Below are 21,699 nucleotides of genomic sequence, written 5' to 3'. Positions count from 1 at the left end.
TTTAATGTATGACTGTTATTTATCGAATCACCTAACTATGTTTAATTGTCACTCGATTAAATTAATCATGTAACAATTAACTCATTAGGAATTTGGGGCACCACAGAAGAAGTTGTTTAACGAGTTACCATCTCCCGAATTAAACTCTTAGAAGATATGTTATATATCGATAACTTATCAAATAATTACCTCTTATCAGTCTCATTCTGAACGTCGCATAATCCTTGAACCTGCAAGAACCCTAAACTTATTGATGAATCAGCAATACACAAATTGGCTTAATTATTTATTTAGTAACTAACTAAATAATAACACAATACAAACACACATAGGTTATTGATTACTAACGTAATACAATGAAAACAGGTCCCTAGTGGACTGGACTAACAATCGCATGACTGCTTGGGTAGAAGGAGGGTCAGAGTGGAAGGGAGAGACAGAGATTCAAACTATCGTGGTTACTTTGGAGACTATGCTCACAGTAATCATAATACTTATGCACCCTAATAACGCTCATTCGGATTATAAATGCAACATGTATTTACGTGTAGCTGTCCTCGATAGTTGAGTTGATGATGTAGCCTCTAGTTTGCCCACCAGAGATCCCAATGTCCTTGGTAGAGTTTCTGGTCGTAGTGCTGGTTAGAATGAATACTTCAGATGTACCAGCGGTTCTCTGAGAGGGATTGTCCTTCGTGTCTTTAGTGAAAGTTCTCTAGACGACTATACATGCCAGCTGCAGAATGAAATTATAAGGTCTAGTGCATTGTCTTCTACTTCACCTCGTGTAGTTTCAGAGTTTCTCCATTTCAAAAGTGTGGACTAACGTCTCACGTTTTTTGGTCTTTCTGATCTTGTAGAAATTCTACCATTTGCAACGTTTGGCTCACTCTTCACGTCTGCTGGTCTTCCTTTGGTAATGGAGTTGTAGTTTTAAACCATTTTGTAACGTTTAGCTCACGCTTCACGCTTCTTGGTCTGTAGAGTTTCAACCATTTACAACGTTTAGCTCACGCTTCACGTCTGCTGGTCTAAAGGTTGATTTGTTTTTCAAGGCTTTTTATGCACTCTGGGTAAAAGGGGCGTTCCATCATGTTTACACAATCTCTGATGTCACTCGGGGCGTGGCTAGTCACTGTGCATAGTTTATATGAAAAACTGTTATCTCATTAGAAGACTAAAATCACATTCCTATCTTCACCAAAATACTCTCATACTTAACCCTCCCGTTGTCCTAGGGTCAAAATGACCCGCCACTGTGTTGAACCAACTTTATTTAATTTTTATATTTTGGGGATCATTTGTGAGAAGGAGGCAGTGAGACTTTAAAGAAAGTATCACTGCCTCCTTCTCACAAATGATCAAAAATATATAAAAATTAAATAAAGTTGGTTCAACACAGTGGCGGGTCATTTTGACCCTAGGACAACGGGAGGGTTAATCATATATTTTATACAACATTTAGATGTAAACTTGATAGATAGAATATGTACACTTTCCGAGTTACAGTTATAACTTGATACCATCCTTAATGACATCACAAAGTAATAAACAATATGACTATTATTCTTTAGATCCCCACTGACCATTTCCCACATTATTTTAAGTAGGAATATTGTTTTATTATCCACTTTTGGATGTTGGAGTCTTGGCGGGAAGACTTCCTTTGTCTCACAGGGAAATTCTTTCTTCCCATACTAGAGACCAAAATGAGTACTTTTCTGCAAACTATTTATGACCGGCTGTTAAGTCATAAAACTGGACCACAGGAAAGGGGGGGGGGGGGTTCAAACCTTTGCCTAGCAGGAATGTTTGATCCTCAAGCCACAGGATTGTGTCGAGGCACAGATCTGGGGAAGGGTACCAAAACATTTCTGCAGGTCCCCAAGAACACAGTGGCCTCCATCATTCTCAAATGGAAGAAGACTCTTCCTAGAGCTGGCTACCCGGCCAAACTGAGCAATTAGAGGAGAAGGGCCCTGGTCAGGGAGGTGACCAACAACCCGATGGTCACTCTGACAGAGCTCCAGTGTTCATCTGTGGAGATGGGAGAACCTTCCAGAAGGACTTGGAATTTGCCAAAAGTCACCTAAAGAACTCTGACCATGAGAAACAAGATTCTCTGGTCTGATGAATCCAAGATTGAACTCTGGCCTGAATGCCAAGCGTCACATCTGGAGGAAACCTGGCAACATCCCTACAGTGAAGCATGGTGGTGGCAGCATCATGCTGTGAGGATGTTTTTCAGCGGCAGGGACTGGGAGACTAGTCAGGATCGAGGGAAAGATAAGTACAAAGAGAGTACAGAGAGATCCTTGATAAAAACCTGCTCCAGAGCACTCAGGATCTCAGCCTGGGGTGAAGGTTCACCTTCCAACAGGACAATGACCCTAAGCACACAGCCAAGACAATGCAGGAGTGGCTTCGGGACAAGTCTTTGAATGTCCTTGAGTGGCCCAGCGCCCGGACTTGAACAAGATTGAACATAATAATAATAATAATATGCCATTTAGCAGACGCTTTTATCCAAAGCGACTTACAGTCATGCGTGCATACATTTTTGTGTATGGGTGGTCCCGGGGATCGAACCCACTACCTTGGCGTTACAAGCGCCGTGCTCTACCAGCTGAGCTCTGGAGAGACCTGAAAATCGCTGTGCAGCGACGCTCCCCATCCAACCTAACAGAGCTTGAGAGGATCTGCAGAGAAGAATGGGAGTAATTCCCCAAATACAGGTGTTCTGAGTAAAGGGTCTGAATACTCATGTACATGTAATATTTCTGTTTTATTATTTTTTATTTTAGCAAAAACTTATAAAAACCAGTTTTTGCTTTGTCATTATGGGGTATTGTGTGTTGATGAGGGGAAAAAACGATGTAATCAATTTTAGAATAAGGCTGTAACGTAACAAAATGTGGAAAAAGTAAAGGGGTCTGAATACTTTCCGAATGCACTGTATGTGATGGGATATATAGACATCATGGACAGTATGTGGATATAATATGTAGTATATCTGTAGAATACGTAGGATAGAATAGTAAATATACAGCAATAGTTGAATAGGATGATATTGACTAGAATACGGTATATACATATGAAATTAGTAAAACAGTATGTAAACATTATTAAAGTGACCAGTGTTCCATTATTAAAGTGACCAGTGATTCCATGTCTATGTACATAGGGCAGCAGCCTCTAAGGTGCAGGGTTGAGTAACCGGGTAGTAGCCTGCTAGTGACTGTGACTAAGTTCAGGGCAGGGTACTGGGTGGAGGCCGGCTAGTGATGTCTATTTAACAGCCTTGCGATAGAAGCTGTTTTTCAGTCTCTCGGTCCTAGTTTTGATGCACCTGTACTGACCTCGACTTCTGGATGATAGTGGAGTGAACAGGCCGTGGCTCGGGTGGTTGATGTCCTTGATGATCTTCTTGGCCTTCCTGTGATATCGGGTGCTGTAGGTGTCCTGGAGGGCAGGCAGTGTGCTCCCGGTGATGCGTTGGGCAGACTGCACCACCCTCTGGATAGCCCTGCGGTTGCGGGCGGTGCAGTTGCCGTACCAGGCGGTGATACAGCCCGACAGGATGCTGTCATTGGTGCATCTGTAAAAGTTTGTGAGGGTCTTAGGGGCCAAGCCAAATTTCTTCAGCCTCCTAAGGTTGAAGAGGTGCTGTTGTGCCTTCTTCACCACACTGTCTGTGTGGGTGGACCATTTCAGATTGTCAGTGATGTGTATGCAGAGGAACTTGAAGGTTTTTTACCTTCTCCACTGTGACCCTGTCAATGTGGATGGGCAAGTGTGTCCCTCTGCTGTCTCCTGAAGTCCACGATCAGCTCCTTCATTTTGTTGACGTTGAGGGAGAGGTTATTTTCCTGGCACCACTCCGCCAGGGCCCTCACCTCCTCCCTGTAGGCTGTCTCGTCATTGTTGATAATCAGGCCTAGTGCTGTTGTGTCGTCTGCAAACTTGATGATTGAGTTGGAGATGTGCGTGGCCACGCAGTCATGGGTGAACAGGGAGTACAGGAGTGGTCTGAGCACGCACACCCTTGTGGGGCACCTGTGTTGAGGATCAGCGTAGTGGAGGTGTTGTTTTCTTTCTTCACCACCTGGGGGCGGCCCGGCAGGAAGTCCAGAACCCAGTTGCACAGGGTGTGCTTCAGACCCAGGGCCCAGAGCTTAATGATGAGCTTGGAGGGTAATATGGTGTTGAAGTCTGAGCTGTAGTCAATGAACAGCATTCTTACATAGGTATTCCTCTTGTCCAGATGGGATAGGGCAGTGTGCAGTGCGATGGCGATTCCATTGTCTGTAGATCTATTGTGGCGCTATGCAAATTTGTATGGGTCTAGGGTGTCAGGTAAGGTGGAGGTGATATGATCCTTAACTAGCCTCTCAAAGCACTTCATGATGACAGAAGTGAGTGCTACGGGGCGATAGTCATTTAGTTCAGTTACCTTTGCTTTCTTGGGTACAGGAACAATGGTGGCCCTCTTGAAGCAAGTGGGGACAGCAGACTGGGATAGGGAGAGATTGAATATGTCCGTAAACACTCCAGCCAGCTGGTCTGCGCATGCTCTGAGGACCCGGCTAGGGATGCCGTCTGGAGGGCCTCCTGAGTGGCGCAGCGGTTTAAGGCACTCAGTGATTCTCTCGTTAACACAGGTGAGATTGTTGACGAGGACAAGGCGGGAGATCACTCTGTCATGCTGATTGAGTTAGAATAACAGACTGGAAGCTTTAAAAGGAGGGTGGTGCTTGAAATCATTGTTCTTCCTCTGTTAACCATGGTTACCTGCAGGGAAACACGTGCCGTCATCATTGCTTTGCACAAAAAGGGCTTCATAGGCAAGGATATTGCTGCTAGTAAAATTGCACCTAAATCAACCATTTATCGGATCATCAAGAACTTCAAGGAGAGAGGTTCAATTGTTGTGAAGAAGGCTTCAGGGCGCCCAAGAAAGTCCAGCAAGCGCCAGGACCGTCTCCTAAAGTTGCTTCAGCTGCGGGATCGGGGCACCACCAGTGCAGAGCTTGCTCAGGAATGGCAGCAGGCAGGTGTGAGTGCATCTGCATGCACAGTGAGGCAAAGACTTTTGGAGGATGGCCTGGTGTCAAGAAGGGCAGCGAGGAAGCCACTTCTCTCCAGGAAAAACATCAGGGACAGACTGATATTCTGCAAAAGGTACAGGGATTGGACTGCTGAGGACTGGGGTAAAGTCATTTTCTCTGATGAATCCCCTTTCCGATTGTTTGGGGCATCCGGAAAAAAGCTTGTCCGGAGAAGACAAGGTGAGCGCTACCATCAGTCCTGTGTCATGCCAACAGTAAAGCATCCTGAGACCATTCATGTGTGGGGTTGCTTCTCAGACAAGGGAGTGGGCTCACTCACAATTTTGCCTAAGAACACAGCCATGAATAAAGAATGATACCAACACATCCTCCGAGAGCAACTTCTCCCAACCATCCAAGAACAGTTTGGTGACGAACAATGCCTTTTCCAGCATGATGGAGCACCTTGCCATGAGGCAAAAGTGATAACTAAGTGGCTCGGGGAACAAAACATTGAAATGTTGGGTCCATGGCCAGGAAACTCCCCAGACCTTAATCCCATTGAGAACTTGTGGTCAATCCGCAAGAGGCGGGTGGACAAACAAAAACCCACAAATTCTGACAAACTCCAAGCATTGATTGTGCAAGAATGGGCTGTCAGGATGTGGCCCAGAAGTTAATTGACAGCATGCCAGGGCGGATTGCAGAGGTCTTGTAAAAGAAGGGTCAACACTGCAAATATTTACTCTTTGCATAAACGTAATGTAATTGTCAATAAAGGCCTTTGACACTTACGGAATGCTTGTAATTACACAGCCAGTTTGTGCTGTTCTGTGAAGGGAGTAGTACACAGCGTTGTACGAGATCTTCAATGTCTTGGCAATTCCTCGCATGGAATAGCCTAGTTTCAGAAGAAAGTTATTTGTTTCTGGCCATTTTGAGCCTGTAATCGAACTCACAATTGCTGATGCTCCAGATACTCAACTAGTCTCAAGGAGGCCAGTTTTATTGCTTCTTTAATCAGCACAACAGTTTTCAGCTGTGCTAACATAATTGCAAAAGGGTTTTCTAATGATCAATTAGCCTTTTAAAATGATAAACTTGGATTAGCAAACACAACGTGCCATTGGAATACAGGACTGATGGTTGCTGATAATGGGCCTCTGTACGCCTATGTAGATACTCCATTAAGAATCAGCCGTTTCCAGCTACAATAGCCATTTACAACATTAGCAATGTCTACACTGTATTTCTGATCAATTTGATGTTATTTTAATGTACAAAAAATTTGCATTTCTTTCAAAAACAAGGAAATTGATAAATGACCCCAAACTTCTAAACGGTAGTGTATATACAGTGAGGGAAAAAAGTATTTGATCCCCTGCTGATTTTGTACATTTTCCCACTGACAAAGAAATGATCAGTCTATAATTTTAATGGTAGGTTTATTTGAACAGTGAGAGACAGAATAACAACAAAAAAATCCATAAAAACGCATGTCAAAAATGTTATAAATTGATTTGCATTTTAATGAGGGAAATAAGTATTTGACCCCTCTGCAAAACATGACTTAGTACTTGGTGGCAAACCCTTGTTGGCAATCACAGAGGTCAGACGTTTCTTGTAGTTGGCCACCAGGTTTGCACACATCTCAGGAGGGATTTTGTCCCACTCCTCTTTGCAGATCTTCTCCAAGTCATTAAGGTTTCGAGCCTGACATTTGGCAACTCGAACCTTCAGCTCCCTCCACAGATTTTCTATGGGATTAAGGTCTGGAGACTGGCTAGGCCACTCCACAACCTTAATGTGCTTCTTCTTGAGCCAGTCCTTTGTTGCCTTGGCCGTGTGTTTTGAGTCATTGTCATGCTGGAATACCCATCCACAACCCATTTTCAATGCCCTGGCTGAGGGAAGGAGGTTCTCACCCAAGATTTGACGGTACATGGCCCAGTCCATCGTCCCTTTGAGGCGGTGAAGTTGTCCTGTCCCCTTAGCAGAAAAACACCCCCAAAGCATAATGTTTCCACCTCCATGGTTGACGGTGGGGATGGTGTTCTTGGGGTCATAGGCAGCATTCCTCCTCCTCCAAACACGGCGAGTTGAGTTGATGCCAAAGAGCTCGATTTTGGTCTCATCTGAAAACAACACTTTCACCCAGTTCTCCTCTGAATCATTCAGATGTTCATTGGCAAACTTCAGACGGGCATGTATACGTGCTTTCTTGAGCAGGGGGACCTTGCGGGCACTGCAGGATTTCAGTCCTTCACGGCGTAGTGTGTTACCAATTGTTTTCTTGGTGACTATGGTCCCAGCTGCCTTGAGATCATTGACAAGATCCTCCCATGTAGTTCTGGGCTGATTACTCACCATTCTCATGATCATTGCAACTCCACGAGGTGAGATCTTGCATGGAGCCCCAGGCCGAGGGAGATTGACAGTTATTTTGTGTTTCTTCCATTTGCGAATAATCGCACCAACTGTTGTCACCTTCTCACCAAGCTGCTTGGCGATGGTCTTGTAGCCCATTCCATCCTTGTGTAGGTCTACAATCTTGTCCCTGACATCCTTGGAGAGCTCTTTGGTCTTGGCCATGGTGGAGAGTTTGGAATCTGATTGATTGATTGCTTCTGTGGACAGGTGTCTTTTATACAGGTAACAAGCTGAGATTAGGAGCACTCCCTTTAAGAGTGTGCTCCTAATCTCAGCTCATTACCTGTATAAAAGACACCTGGGAGCCAGAAATCTTTCTGATTGAGAGGGGTCAAATACTTATTTCCCTCATTAAAATGCAAATCAATTTATAACATTTCTGACATGCGTTTTTCTGGATTTTTTTGTTGTTATTCTGTCTCTCACTGTTCAAATAAACCTACCATTAAAATTATAGACTGATAATTTCTTTGTCAGTGGGCAAGCGTACAAAATCAGCAGGGGATCAAATACTTTTTTCCCTCACTGTATACTGCAAAGTTGCTTAGGTGCTAGAAACAGAGCTGCCATGTCTATCGGCGCCATCTCTCTCTTGCTGCTTGTCCCCCTGGATGCTCCTAACAGGGCAGTCACCATTACTCCACTTATGTCATTAGGTCTAACAGTGTGTCCTGGAGCTTGGCTGGGCTGGCTCATCAAGAGGTGGGCATGGTGTGGCATCACCCAACCAGCGAGGAGACATCTCATCTCTCAGATGAATCACGTCCTCTGCTCCCGACTGCTATCTCTGACACTTTGCAGCTCCCATGACACTCATCTACCAAAACAAATTATCATGACTCTGTGCCCTGTACAGCAGAGAGCTCTGATTGGATGAGATAAGGTCAGAAGCCCCACCCCTTCCACATGTTTTTTTTTTTACCTTACACTACAGATGGAGGGGTGGGGGTTGTTATATGTCTACAGATTAATGGGTGGGGGTTGTTATATGGTGGGGGTTGTTGTATGTCTACAGATTAATGGGTGGGGGTTGTTGTATGTCTACAGATTAAGGGGTGGGGGTTGTTGTATGTCTACATATTAAGGGTGGGGGTTGTTGTATTTTTACAGATGAAGGGGTGGGGGTTGTTGTGTGTCTACAGAGGGAGGGGTGGGAGTTGTTGTATGTCTACAGATTAAGGGGTGGGGGCTGTTGTGTGTCTACAGAGGAAGGGGTGCGGGTTGTTGTATGTATACAGTGGGAGGGGTGGGGGTTGTTGTATATCTACAGATGAAGGGGTGGGGGTTGTTGTCTGACATACAGTACTAGCTTTAACCTGACTGTCCTCAATGTCATGAAGACAACCCACTAAACCACAGTAGGCCAACTCCTGCCCACTTTTTATTTGTGTATTCATCCTTTATTTACCCAGATGGCCCCTTTGAGCTTAACAACCTCATTTCCAAGACCGCAGCAGCATGTGGCCATACAGTACATGCTACAGGGTCATGCATTAAAAAGGACAATACTGTAACAGCACGCTTTGAAAAAGACCCCAGACAGCATTGATCGCTGTTCATGGTTTGGCGTTTGCATCCCTCTTACAGCATAGTGTAAGCCTAGAGGACATAGATCCATCCTTATGATTATTGAAACGTCACATGAGAATTACATGAGTTATTAGCAGAACAACCCATTTCCCCCTGTACAGAGAGAGAGAGAGAGAGAGAGAGAGAGAGAGAGAGAGAGAGAGAGAGAGAGAGAGAGAGAGAGAGAGAGAGAGAGAGAGAGAGAGAGAGAGAGAGAGAGAGAGAGAGAGAGAGAGAGAGAGAGAGAGGAAACAGATATCTATTGTCTGTACTTGGATTTTGCTAAGTGACATCTGTTATGGATTGTTTCATATGCACTGACCTTCAAGCCTCCGTTTAGAAAAAAAACGAACAGAAAGAAAGAAACGACTGCATCTCATTTCTCTATATTTCCTGCCCTCCATGAATGCCAGAGATGAATGCAGGTTTTCTTTCTTTTTTCTTTCTTTCGGGAAGACAACTCCCACAAATCGCCCCTCCACCAATCAACCGGAACATTGCTAAAGATCACTCACAGTCCTTTGCTCTGCATTGTTATGAGATAACTGCTCCCTCACAGGAAAGCACTGTACTGTAGATTTGGTCATTGCTATCGGGCAATGCTGTAAAGGACCTCTAACCTTTACCCTTACCGTAACCATAGTCATAACCTAAATTAAAAACACAGAGTTCACCTTCTTACTCATACATTTGTCTGACATCGGCAATCTAGCATGGTCATCTAGTGACTACCCTGTAGCGTTATGTGACCGTATTCTTTTTTATTAAACCTGCTACTGTAGGTTCCACAATAATCCCATTAAACATCGGTTACTTTTTTTGTGCTTCCACCTATAGTGTCTCTTGAACTCTTAAAGGGTATGAACACAAGGGCCTCCCGAGTGGCGCAGCGGTCTAAGGCACTGCATTGCAGTGATTGAGGCATCACTACAGACCGGGGTTCGACCCCAGGCTGTGTCACAGCCAGCCCCCACCGGGAGACCCATGAGGCGGCGCACAATTGGCCCAGCGTCTTCCGGGTTAGGGGAGGGTTTGGCCGGCCAGTATGTCCTTGTCCCATCGCGCTCTAGAGACTCCTTGTGGCGGGCCGGGCACATGCACGCTGACTTTGGTCACCAGTTGTACGGTGTTTCCTCCGACACATTGGTGTCAGGTTAAAGCTAGTACTGCTTAAGCGAGTAGTGTGTCAAGAAGCAGTGCGGCTTGGCAGGGTCATGTTTCGGAGGATGCAGGTCTCTCGACCTTCGCCTCTCCCGAGTCCGTACGGGAGTTGCAGCGATGGGACAAGACTATAACTACCAATTGGGGAGAAAAAGGGGTAAAAAGTAACAAATAAATAAAGGGTATGAACAAAGAACAAAGAGAATATCTATAAGGGACTCGGTCCCATGGCATGCTTTAAATGGGTACAGTATCTGGAGGAAGACAGATGGCTGTGTCTACTATATCTTTCACAGTGACATCATGTGCCTTTTTGTGTGATAGGAGTATAAAGGAACTCAAGCACATTACCCTGTGTTTGTAATTGCGGTGGACAAAAGGCAATGTTAACTGTATCTGGACTGTATGCCTTCACAGTGGAGGGGTCAGCATTGGCTTTGTGTTTCGCTCAGCGACCTTGTCCTTGGCAGACTGCCTATTAATTAACATCAGTGTGCATGGAGTGACCAGCCGTGGTGCATACTGTCTCCTGTCTATAGCAGATCAATGCAGGGAGAAGACACACAGAGGAGGGAGATGGGCGCTTGGAACCGCTGTGTGTCTTCAAGTGCATTTTCCACTACACTAAAGACCCATTTGAGTAATGTGCTTCCGACACGCTCTCGTGTTGCCTCCCAGTGTTTCTGCTTCATGGACGATACACCGGCGCTTTGGCTTTACAGCTCTCTCTCTCTCTCTCTCTCTCTCTCTCTCTCTCTCTCTCTCTCTCTCTCTCTCTCTCTCTCTCTCTCTCTCTCTCTCTCTCTCTCTCTCTCTCTCTCTCTCTCTCCTCTCTCTCTCTCTCTCTCTCTCTCTCTCTCTCTCTCTCTCTCTCTCTGTGTGTGCTTCTCTCACTGCCTTTGGCTGAGACTGTAGTGAACTCACCCCATGCTGGGTTGTCTTTTCTCTTGGGACTGATTCCCTCTCATCTCTGCTGCTCTCCCTACCCAGTCTCAACACTGTGCCCTAGGCCCAACCACAGCCCCTAACCTATAGCCCAATGCCAAGACCAACATACCAGCCCCCATTCCTCACACCCCACATTCACAGCCCCAGCCCCCTCTTAATCCCTTCCCAAGCCCCTGTGCCTGTCCCTCTGGCAGAGGATCTGGTCACCCACTAGAGAGTGTGTGGAGGACTATTACAGCCCTGCAAGGTTTATTTAACGTGACAGCTGTTACTCTCTGACCACCACCATGCAAGTGTTTTGGACTGCCAGTATGTTTGTGTGGTTGTTTGTGTGAGAGAGAAAGAGAGGGAGTTTTAGGTGTGTTTGTATTTCTGTTTGTAGGCTTTAGCGTGTGTGTGTGTGTGTGTGTTTGCTTGCCGCGGATGTCCTTCAGCAGTAAGGACGTATTGGAGAGAGATGGAAAGAATGCTAATTAAGTGTATTACAGTAGTGAGGACTGACCTGGCTGACTGGCGCACGTACACACATATACACACACACAATGCTGTTTGTGTGTGTGTACGTGCACCCGCCTGTGTGTGTTTCTGGACACCCCATGCTACCTCCTCAAACCACTGAAGAGAAAAAAAGTGTATAAAAAAACCAATTTTAAGTACATGAACACAGGATTCGGCTCTGCATTTTAATTAAGTGAGAGCAAATATGCAGCAACAGCTTCAATGGCTGGTGTGCTGTGATGGATGGATGAGCCTGGACTCCTGACTCCCGAGTGGCGCAGTGGTCTAAGGCACTGCATCGCAGTGCTAGCTGTGCCACTAGAGATCCTGGTTCGAGTCCAGGCTCTGTCGCAGCCGGCCGCGACCGGGAGACCCATGGGCGGCGCACAATTGGTCCAGCATCGTCCAAGGTAGGGGAGGGTTTGGCCGGCAGGGATGTGGGTTCGTTTCCCACGGGGGGCCAGTATGAAAAAAAACAAAAAACAAAAAAAAACATGTATGCATTCACTAACTGTAAGTCGCTCTGGATAAGAGCGTCTGCTAAATGACTAAAATGTCAAATGTAATGGCAGGAACCAATGTTCTCCATCTCTCTTCTCAAGAGGAACTTTTGTGTGAGTCACTCAGTGTGGAAACAAAGACAGGGTCAGGTTTTTTCTGCTTTATGGAGTTCTGGCAGTACGTACACAGTTGGAGCAAGGAAGCACAATTGTTGTTGTTGGCATTCACGTATATTGTATTTGCCATGCAGATTTTGCATGGTGTGTGTTTGTGTTGGTGTGTGTTAGTGTGTGTGTGTGTGTGTGTGCATTCTGACCTTGCTGATCACCCATTTCAAATACAGCTCTATGTGAGTTCTCTATCCTAGTGAATCTGGGGGTTGACATTGCAAGTGCTGCAGGTCTTGCCAAAAAGAGCTAATCACAACTTCATTACCCTTGTGAAACCACCAATGGCACCTTCATTCTCTATTTCCAGGACACTGCGGAACTGTCTACTTCATTTGGCTTTCTGTTAAAGCCGAGACCTGAGCCTCAGGGAAGTTTTATAGTTATAGGCTTTTGTGGACCCCAGGAAGAGTAGCTGCTGCTTCTTCAGCAGCTAATGGGGATCTGAATAAAAAAATCATAGCTCAGTTGGTAGAGCATGGCGCTTGCAACGCCAGGGTTGTGGGTTTGTTTCCCACGGGGGGCCAGTATGAAAATGTATGCACTCACTAACTGTAAGTCGCTCTGGATAAGAGCGTCTGCTAAATGACAAAAAATGTAAAAATGTAGACTCGGATCCTTACTAGATTCCATCTCCCCCTATCATTGTTTCTGCAGAGATGGCCTGACAAAAATGTCAGCCCCCAATCTCTGTCTCATAAGAGCACATTCCTCAAATAGGAAAGTATAAATCAATTAGGTCACAATTAATTTAGACCAGCGCAGCAGAATGGAACCTCTCGCAGAAATATTAGACCATAGGATCCCTAGCATTGCATGCACTGTTAAACAAGGACTTTCTCAAGTTCCCTCATAACACTATGTGCTCTATGCAATGAATCTTAATAAGATGCTGTTTTTTAGGACACATGACTGCTAGTGCCTTTGTGTGGTGGTTTGTATTTGTGTGTCTGTGTGTGTGTGTGTTTGTGTGTCTTTGCTGCATTGCTGGCTGTGTTGACATTGATAGTATTTGACAGGGTCTAGGAGAGCAGGGAAGTGGTGACTGTAGTGGTAGAAGAGACAGAGAGCAGTGGATAGAAGGAGAGGACGTGGATGTGTTGAATGGGAATGTTGTGAAACTTCCGGTGCGCATTTACTGTGAACACTGAGGCTGTACCTGCTTTAATTTACTATTTTAACAGTGGCCAAGTAGGCTACTATGGCTATTGGATCATAATGTAGGACTACCAGAGTGGCCTACCATAACAATGTGAGAATGCATCACATAACATTTTAACATGGAAATAGTGGTTCTATCATTCAGCCTACAGTAGCAGCCAATGTGTGGTGTTCAATGTAGGCCTACATTCCATGAGACTTTTGACAAAAACATGCAGGGCATGACATTGACCTGTGTTGTTTGATGCAAGAAACCACTTTACAAAAAAGTCATTATTATTCCCATACCATTAATACAGAGAATCAGACAAATTATGCTACCCTCTGCCTATTGGCTACTTAGCTTATTAATGCTTGACTCAAAATACAACACTGCTCCTTTAAGACATAAAAAAAAAGCTCTTTACCTGACTGTCTTTTCAAAGATGGCTAGAAATGTACACGTTTTGTGCTCTTGTAGGAAGCAATCACACCCACATTGCTGACTACAAATTAGCTATAACTGGGCTAATAACTCACTAACTAGCAAAGAATATGAACAAATGTGCACACGTGACTACATGCAGCTCTCGCTTTGATCTCAAAACAAGCACATAATAATCGTGACCACTCATGCTCACAGTCCAGTTCAAAGTGAATGGCACAAATCCATATATGGCAATGGTCTATTTGCATATAGGCCTACTGCAGCTCTGTGTAGAGTATGGGCCTGAGTCCTGCCTATCAATGCAATAGAATCCTACTGGGATGCGCTCTGCTTACAACAAAATCTCTTGCATAGTTAGTTCCGCATACTAGGTCTTGCATAGTTCGGTATGTTGCATTGAAAGTGGCTAATTTTGCATTGATTCGATCACAATTCCCACAGTAAAGGGAAACGTTGATAGTGTTAACTAACGGGGAAAACTCTACAAAGCTGAGTGAAGTTCAGTCTCGTGCTTCTCTGCGCAGGCTGATATTTCTTCTGCACTGCGGTCCCGGAGGAGCTGCGCGCCCGCGCACGCGCGCAGCTTAGAGGGAACATTGCTTGTGACTTGTGATTTTAAACTGGCACTACCAGTCGAAGCCTGTTCCCTCCTCTCTCCTACCTCCTTCCTCCTCCTCTGAAAACGCATAGAAGGCCTCTGTTATTTTCTCCCTTCTTCCTCGCCTCCTGCTCTCCTCTCCTTGTGCTGAACGGTTGCCAGGCAGCAGGCTGCCCATCACAGTGACCCGGAGACTGTCACTAGGAGAGTGGGCTGGGCTGAAAAAAGGGTCCCACCCCACTATGACCCGACACTGTATAACTCTGTCCTCTTCTCTCCCTCTTTCTCTATATTTCTCTCTCCTCTCATTCAACCCAAACTCTGCCATCTATCCCTCTGTAGCCTTTTTCTCCATCAGCGCCTCTTCTCCTCCCATCCCTAGTTCCCTCTCCCCTCCCCTCCCCATATTGTCATTGGCACTGACATTTATATTATTTTGTTACAGTGCTGGGGATAGTTTCAGTGCAGCCCTGAGTCTATGGGCTGGGCTTTGGCACTGTGGACTGACTGACTGCTTTAATGGACACCTGTGTAGATAGTGGCTAGCTGCTAAATGACTGGCCACGTCTGAAGTGCTACAGCCATGAGAGGACAGGGTTAACTCCAGGGGCCACACAGGCATGTGGGGAAGAATGAGATGAGCTAGTACGATGTGTGTGTGTGTGTGTTTGTGTTTGTGTGTGTGTGTGTGTTAGAGAAAGAGAGTGAAGGGTAAGAGACAAAGGGAGAGGGAGTGAATGACAGAAAGAGAGGCAGGAAGAAGGATAGTGAGAAGATGGGTTTAGCATGTATTGAGAGGTTAGGGTGGGGCTGTGCATAATAACATTTTCTGTTGGGAGAGTATTGGGAATCGATAATGTAATTCATAGAAAAGCCATAGACTGGCCTCTCATTGACATTCACAGGCATGCTGAAGCTTACATCCCCAAGAATTAAAGAAGAGAGAAAAAACGGTCTGTCATTGAAACAAAGAGTCACCCATTGTTCATATCAAGCCCTTAAGTATCCACAATGCCCAGCAAGCAGCCTTTAAAATTCCATTAGGCTTTGATTGACATCTCTGGTGGCCCAGTGTCCTTGGTGATGCAGCGAGTGCAGTGAGTAAGGAGGTAACCACACGGTCAGCCAGCGCTCAGCATGTGTCCTCTTACCTGTGACGCTCTCTCTCTCTCTGTTCTCATAGCCGCAGGTGGCCATTTTAGGTCAGATAATGTAAAATGCCAGTTACCCCCAGGTACTGCCAAAGCCCATTTGTGGCACAGCAAGTGAGGGGCAGGAGCGTGGGTGACTCTTACCCAAAACCCTCAGCAGCCAGCAGCTCACATCCCAGAGGCCCCACAGTCACAATGGGCCTGGCGTAATCGGATCTGACAAAGTGCTCAGAGATACAGCCCTCCTCTCTTTACCAATGAGCCACACTATGTATCTATGTATCTGTATTCATACCTAAGTTTTATGGAAGTTGTGGCTTTTGTGGTAGGATGTTTTGGTAAGTCTTTGTAAGCACTGTTTGACGCACTGGCTGTGTCCAAGTCACAGTCAGTCTCTGTTTCTTAATGAGAATGCTGTTGTGGTCCTCTGTAGCTCAGCTGGTAGAGCACGGCGCTTGTAACGCCAAGGTAGTGGGTTCGATCCCCGGGACCACCCATACACAAAAATGTATGCACGCATGACTGTAAGTCGCTTTGGATAAAAGCGTCTGCTAAATGGCATATTATTATTATAAGAGCAGTGCTTTTTTGGTGACATCCTTCTGCTTTCTCTCCCCCACACAGCGCTGACAGGAGCGCAGCCCGGGTCCACGCAAGGGAGCCAAGATGGCCGAGCGCCCGGGACCAGACTCAGAAGAGCGGCCGAGGAGTCCTACTGGGCTTACTCAGGTGTGTGTGTTAATTCAGCATGGCTCTTACTCTCTCTATCTCTGTCTGTCCCTCTGTCTCTCCCCCCTCTCCTCCTCCCCCTCTCCCTCCCCTATCCTCCCTGTTCTTTAGAGCCCTGGCCTCAGGGATTCTCTAGGCTTTTTATTTTATGAATGTTTCTGTGGAGAAAAAGTGACTTCTGTTGTCCCTCTGAGCGATATTTGCAGAGGAGGAGCATTAATATTTTACTGTGCAACCAAGCCTCGGGCAACAAATGATCTTTATTTATTTTTTATATTTCTGTTCCAATGTCTACTCTAATTGTAGCCCAACGCTGCATTAAAGCCAGGGGCTCGTGGCAAAGTAGAGCTGGTGACAGATTCACTTAGCGAGCTGGGTATTGATGCTAAGATCTACTGATGGTGTTTTGTATCATGGCACACATAATATTAAAGGCTTATATAAGACTATGATGTAACTATGGGTGTAATGTCAGCAAGAGGAAAACAATACAGATTATGTAGGACAGTCACAGAGATCCCTCCATTTTGTAAAATGGCTGAATTTTTGATGAACAGCTGATAGGCTGGTGCTATAGCAGGTACTGTAGTGTTTAAGTGTGTGTTTATTTGTGTGTTTGTGTGTGTGTGTGAGAGAGAGAGAGAGAGAGCGTAAGCTGAGGATAGTAGGTTATGCTTGGTTTCAGAATGCTGATGGCTCCAAACCCTTTCATGTGAATCAGCGGTGGCAGCCTGGCAACCCACCCTGATATTTAATAATCACATCAATCCCTGTGGGGCCCGGTCACCCACTGCTATTGCTCCTCTCAAACAGCTGAGAGCCTCCTTTACTAGCAGCAACCACAGACCTATCCCTAATACTGAACTGCATTTCTCTCTCTCTCTCTTTCTTTGTTTCTTTCTTTCTTTCTTTGTTTCTTTCTTTCTTTCTTTGTTTCTTTCTTTCTTTGTTTCTTTCTTTCTTTCTTTCTTTCTTTCTTTCTTTCTTTCTTTCTTTCTTTCTTTCTTTCTTTCTTTCTTTCTTTCTTTCTTTCTTTCTTTCTTTCTTTCTTTCTTTCTTTCTTTCTTTCTTTCTTTCTTTCTTTCTTTCTTTCTTTCTTTCTTTCTTTCTTTCTTTCTTTCTTTCTTTCTTTCTTTCTTTCTGGGCCTTAGGGACATGAAGGAGAGGAGAGGCAGTATGTAGGGTTGTCCCTAGATATTGCCTGAGTTTGTGTACAGCTCTAAGCTGTCATCTCTCTCTGCGTGTTAATGCGTCATTCTCTCTGGCAGGCTGATGGGGGCAGTCTGCTATGCCTCAGTGAGGTAGCCATTCTGGAATCTGTCATCTGAATATATACTGGTGGATCTGATTAGAACGAGCTAATTTGGACAGAGCTTTATAACTCTTTTACTGTAAGCACACCAGGTTGCGAAGTGATGACTTCACCAATATTGGATGCCTTATTACACCAGTGGATATATTTTTATTTGGATGTTTGTTATTCTTTGGAACTCGTATACATAAATGATGACTGCAGAAACTATCAGTTGATATGTAGCTATCATTGAAATGTGTTCGGATCAACTGTAATTGTGTTGGTACATGGGCTGTCAAACATTTTAAAACATTTAATCGAGTTAATCTTAGGATTTATTATTAATTGACGTCTTGATTTTGTCCAAAGTTACAGTCAACAAATTCAGGTAAATTGATAAAGCACAATTTCTTTAACCTCAATGTCAACTTGTTTTGACATTTTATTGTTGTTTTTAGCTGTATAGATTATGTATTTTGGATGTTTTCAGTGTATTCTGAACACTTTCAGACAATGTGATTAATCACAAACATAAAAATAGTGCACTAAAATTACAAAAAGTGAACTCAAGTTAACTGATTAACTCTGACAGCCCTAGACTTGATACCCTTATGGCCATTTTTGGCAAAAAAAATGCTGTATAATAAATAAGACGAATACTGAGCTATATTGCATGCCAATTTTATTTTTACAATTCTAAATGGCATTGGTACTTGAAATGGAACTGGTGCTATGATGACATGAAAATAGAGCTATTTGGCCACACACACCAGTGGTGGGTTTAGCATTGAAAAACAGAAGCATATGCAGAAAAGAAAAGAACCTCATACCTACGGTAAAATATGGTGGTGGATCTTTGATGTTATGGAGCTATTTTGCTTGCACTGGCCCTGGGGCCCTTGTTAAGGTCAACAGCATCATAAACTTTTCCAGTACCAGGACATTTTAGCCAAAAATCTGGATGCCTCTGCCAGGAGGCTGACACTTGGCCGCAAGTGGATCTTCCAGCAAGACAATAACCCCCAGTACTAATCAAAATCTACAAAGAAATGGTTAATTGAGCACAAAATCAACATTTTGCAATGGCCATCTCAGTCTCCTGACTTGAACCCCGTTGAAAACCTGTGGTTTGAATTGAAGAGGGCAGTACATAAGAGCAGATGAAGGTTATCAAGGATCTGTAAAGATTCTGTATAGAGGAATGGCCTAAGATCCCTCCCAACATGTTCTCCAATCTCATAAACATTTTATAAAAAGGCTCAGTGTTGTTGTCCTTGTAAGGGGAGGGTGCTTGAGTATTGAAAACAGGGGTAACATTAATTTTGACCCATATCTTTTTGCGATACAAATAAATAAAATATTTCATTTTACATTTTTTTTTCTCTGAGCAATTGTATTAGAATAAAATAATATAATTTCATTTTTTGTATTATTTCTTTTATACAGTCTTTTTTGCTCATCTTTATTAAGGGTGCCAATAATTATGGACTTGACTCTATCTATAGACATTTACATGTAGCAGACGCTCTTATCCAGAGTGATTTACAAATTGGTGCATTCACCTTATGATAACCAGTGGGACAAGCACTTTACAAATTTTGTAATTTTATTTGGGAATTTTTGGAAATTTCTTTCACTTTTTTTGTATGTTTTTATTTTTCATTTGTTTTATATATATATAGTTGTTTATTTTTTATTTTTGTTGTTTATTTATTTTTATATGTATATATATATATTTTTTTATATATATTTTTTTTTGTGGGGGTGGGGTGGGGGGGGGGGGGTAGAAGGATTACTTTTATACTATCCCAGGTATTCCTTAAAGAGGTAGGGTTTATATATATATATATATATATATATATATATATATATATATATATATACAGTGGGGAGAACAAGTATTTGATACACTGCCGATTTTGCAGGTTTTCCTAATTACAAAGCTTGTAGAGGTCTGTCATTTTTATCATAGCTACACTTCAACTGTGAGAGACGGAATCTTAAACAAAATCCAGAAAATCACATTGTATGATTTTTAAGTAATTAATTTGCATTTTATTGCATGACATAAGTATTTGATCACCTACCAACCAGTAAGAATTCCGGCTCTCACAGACCTGTTAGTTTTCCTGTATTAACTGCACCTGTTTGAACTCGTTACCTGTATAAAAGACACCTGTCCACACACTCAATCAAACAGATTCCAACCTCTCCACAATGGCCAAGACCAGAGAGCTGTGTAAGGACATCAGGGATAAAATTGTAGACCTGCACAAGGCTGGGATGGGCTACAGGACAATAGGCAAGCAGCTTGGTGAGAAGGCAACAACTGTTGGCGCAATTATTAGAAAATGGAAGAAGTTCAAGATGACGGTCAATCACCCTCGGTCTGGGGCTCCATGCAAGATCTCACCTCGTGGGGCATCAATGATCATGAGGAAGGTGAGGGATCAGCCCAGAACTATACGGCAGGACCTGGTCAATGACCTGAAGAGAGCTGGGACCACAGTCTCAAAGAAAACCATTAGTAACACACTACGCCGTCATGGATTAAAATCCTGCAGCGCACGCAAGGTCCCCCTGCTCAAGCCAGCGCATGTCCAGCCCGTCTGAAGTTTGCCAATGACCATCTGGATGATCCAGAGGAGGAATGGGAGAAGGTCATGTGGTCTGATGAGACAAAAATAGAGCTTTTTGGTCTAAACTCCACTCGCCGTGTTTGGAGGAAGAAGAAGGATGAGTACAACCCCAAGAACACCATCCCAACCGTGAAGCATGGAGGTGGAAACATCATTCTTTGGGGATGCTTTTCTGCAAAGGGGACAGGACGACTGCACCATATTGAGGGGAGGATGGATGGGGCCATGTATCGCGAGATCTTGGCCAACAACCTCCTTCCCTCAGTAAGAGCATTGAAGATGGGTCGTGGCTGGGTCTTCCAGCATTACAATGACCTGAAACACACAGCCAGGGCAACTAAGGAGTGGCTCCGTAAGAAGCATCTCAAGGTCCTGGAGTGGCCTAGCCAGTCTCCAGACCTGAACCCAATAGAAAATCTTTGGAGGGAGCTGATAGTCCGTATTGCCCAGCGACAGCCCCGAAACCTGAAGGATCTGGAGAAGGTCTGTATGGAGGAGTGGGCCAAAATCCCTGCTGCAGTGTGTGCAAACCTGGTCAAGACCTACAGGAAACATATGATCTCTGTAATTGCAAACAAGGGTTTCTGTACCAAATATTAAGTTCTGCTTTTCTGATGTATCAAATACTATGCAATATGTCATGCAATAAAATGCAAATTAATTACTTAAAAATCATACAATGTGATTTTCTGGATTTTTGTTTTAGATTCCGTCTCTCACAGTTGAAGTGTACCTATGATAAAAATTACAGACCTCTACATGCTTTGTAAGTAGGAAAACCTGCAAAATCGGCAGTGTATCAAATACTTGTTCTCCCCACTGTATATATATATATATATATATATATATATATATATATATATATTCTATATATTTTTATAGCTTTAGTATGACTAAACTACCCATGACTTTAGGACCACTCCAACTGAACATACAACCTGTAATGGCTCATGCCCTCCCTCACTCCGTCAACTCTGCCTTTTCTCCCACAAGCCGCTACAAACATTAAGTTCACATTAAGGTGGATTTGATGGAAAGATCCACTTTTCCACTTCAGAAAATCATTAGCTCAATGGCGTTATAAATCGCCCTCCCTCCCCTCACCCCCAACTTGCTGGATATTAATTTTAAGTCCCTTGTGGCCTCAATACTTCTGGCTTCAATGGGAGACATACCCTAATTTATGAGATAGACAATTCACCGCCTTGTCCTTTTCATATCAGTCCTCATAGCCCATTTCACATTCACTGGCAGGCTTGAGTTGAGAGCTCTCTAGGTTTTGTGTGCAGCCTTGAAGAAAAGGAATGAAGATGGAAATTGATGATATGTTGTACTGTAGTTTAACTTTAAATGATTAAGGGCTGTGACTTAAATAGAC

General features: G+C 44.1%; 1 protein-coding gene across 1 annotated transcript in view; it reads left to right on the top strand.

The window, feature by feature from the left end:
• The window catches only part of LOC311138912 (receptor-type tyrosine-protein phosphatase gamma-like), a 385,510-nt gene that overhangs the window by 75,872 nt on the left and 287,939 nt on the right, over positions 1 to 21,699 (top strand). Inside the window, exon 2 of the mRNA XM_084173710.1 lies at positions 16,284 to 16,388. Coding sequence (XP_084029836.1) covers positions 16,284 to 16,388 — 105 coding nt within the window. The remainder of the gene's footprint in view (positions 1 to 16,283; positions 16,389 to 21,699) is intronic.

Source organism: Coregonus lavaretus (genome assembly GCF_964263955.1).
Source record: "Coregonus lavaretus genome assembly, chromosome: 12".
In the NCBI taxonomy this organism is placed as follows: Eukaryota; Metazoa; Chordata; class Actinopteri; order Salmoniformes; family Salmonidae; genus Coregonus; species Coregonus lavaretus.
The sequence above is the reverse complement of the archived record's forward strand: the minus strand, read 5'-3'. Positions and strand labels throughout refer to the sequence as shown.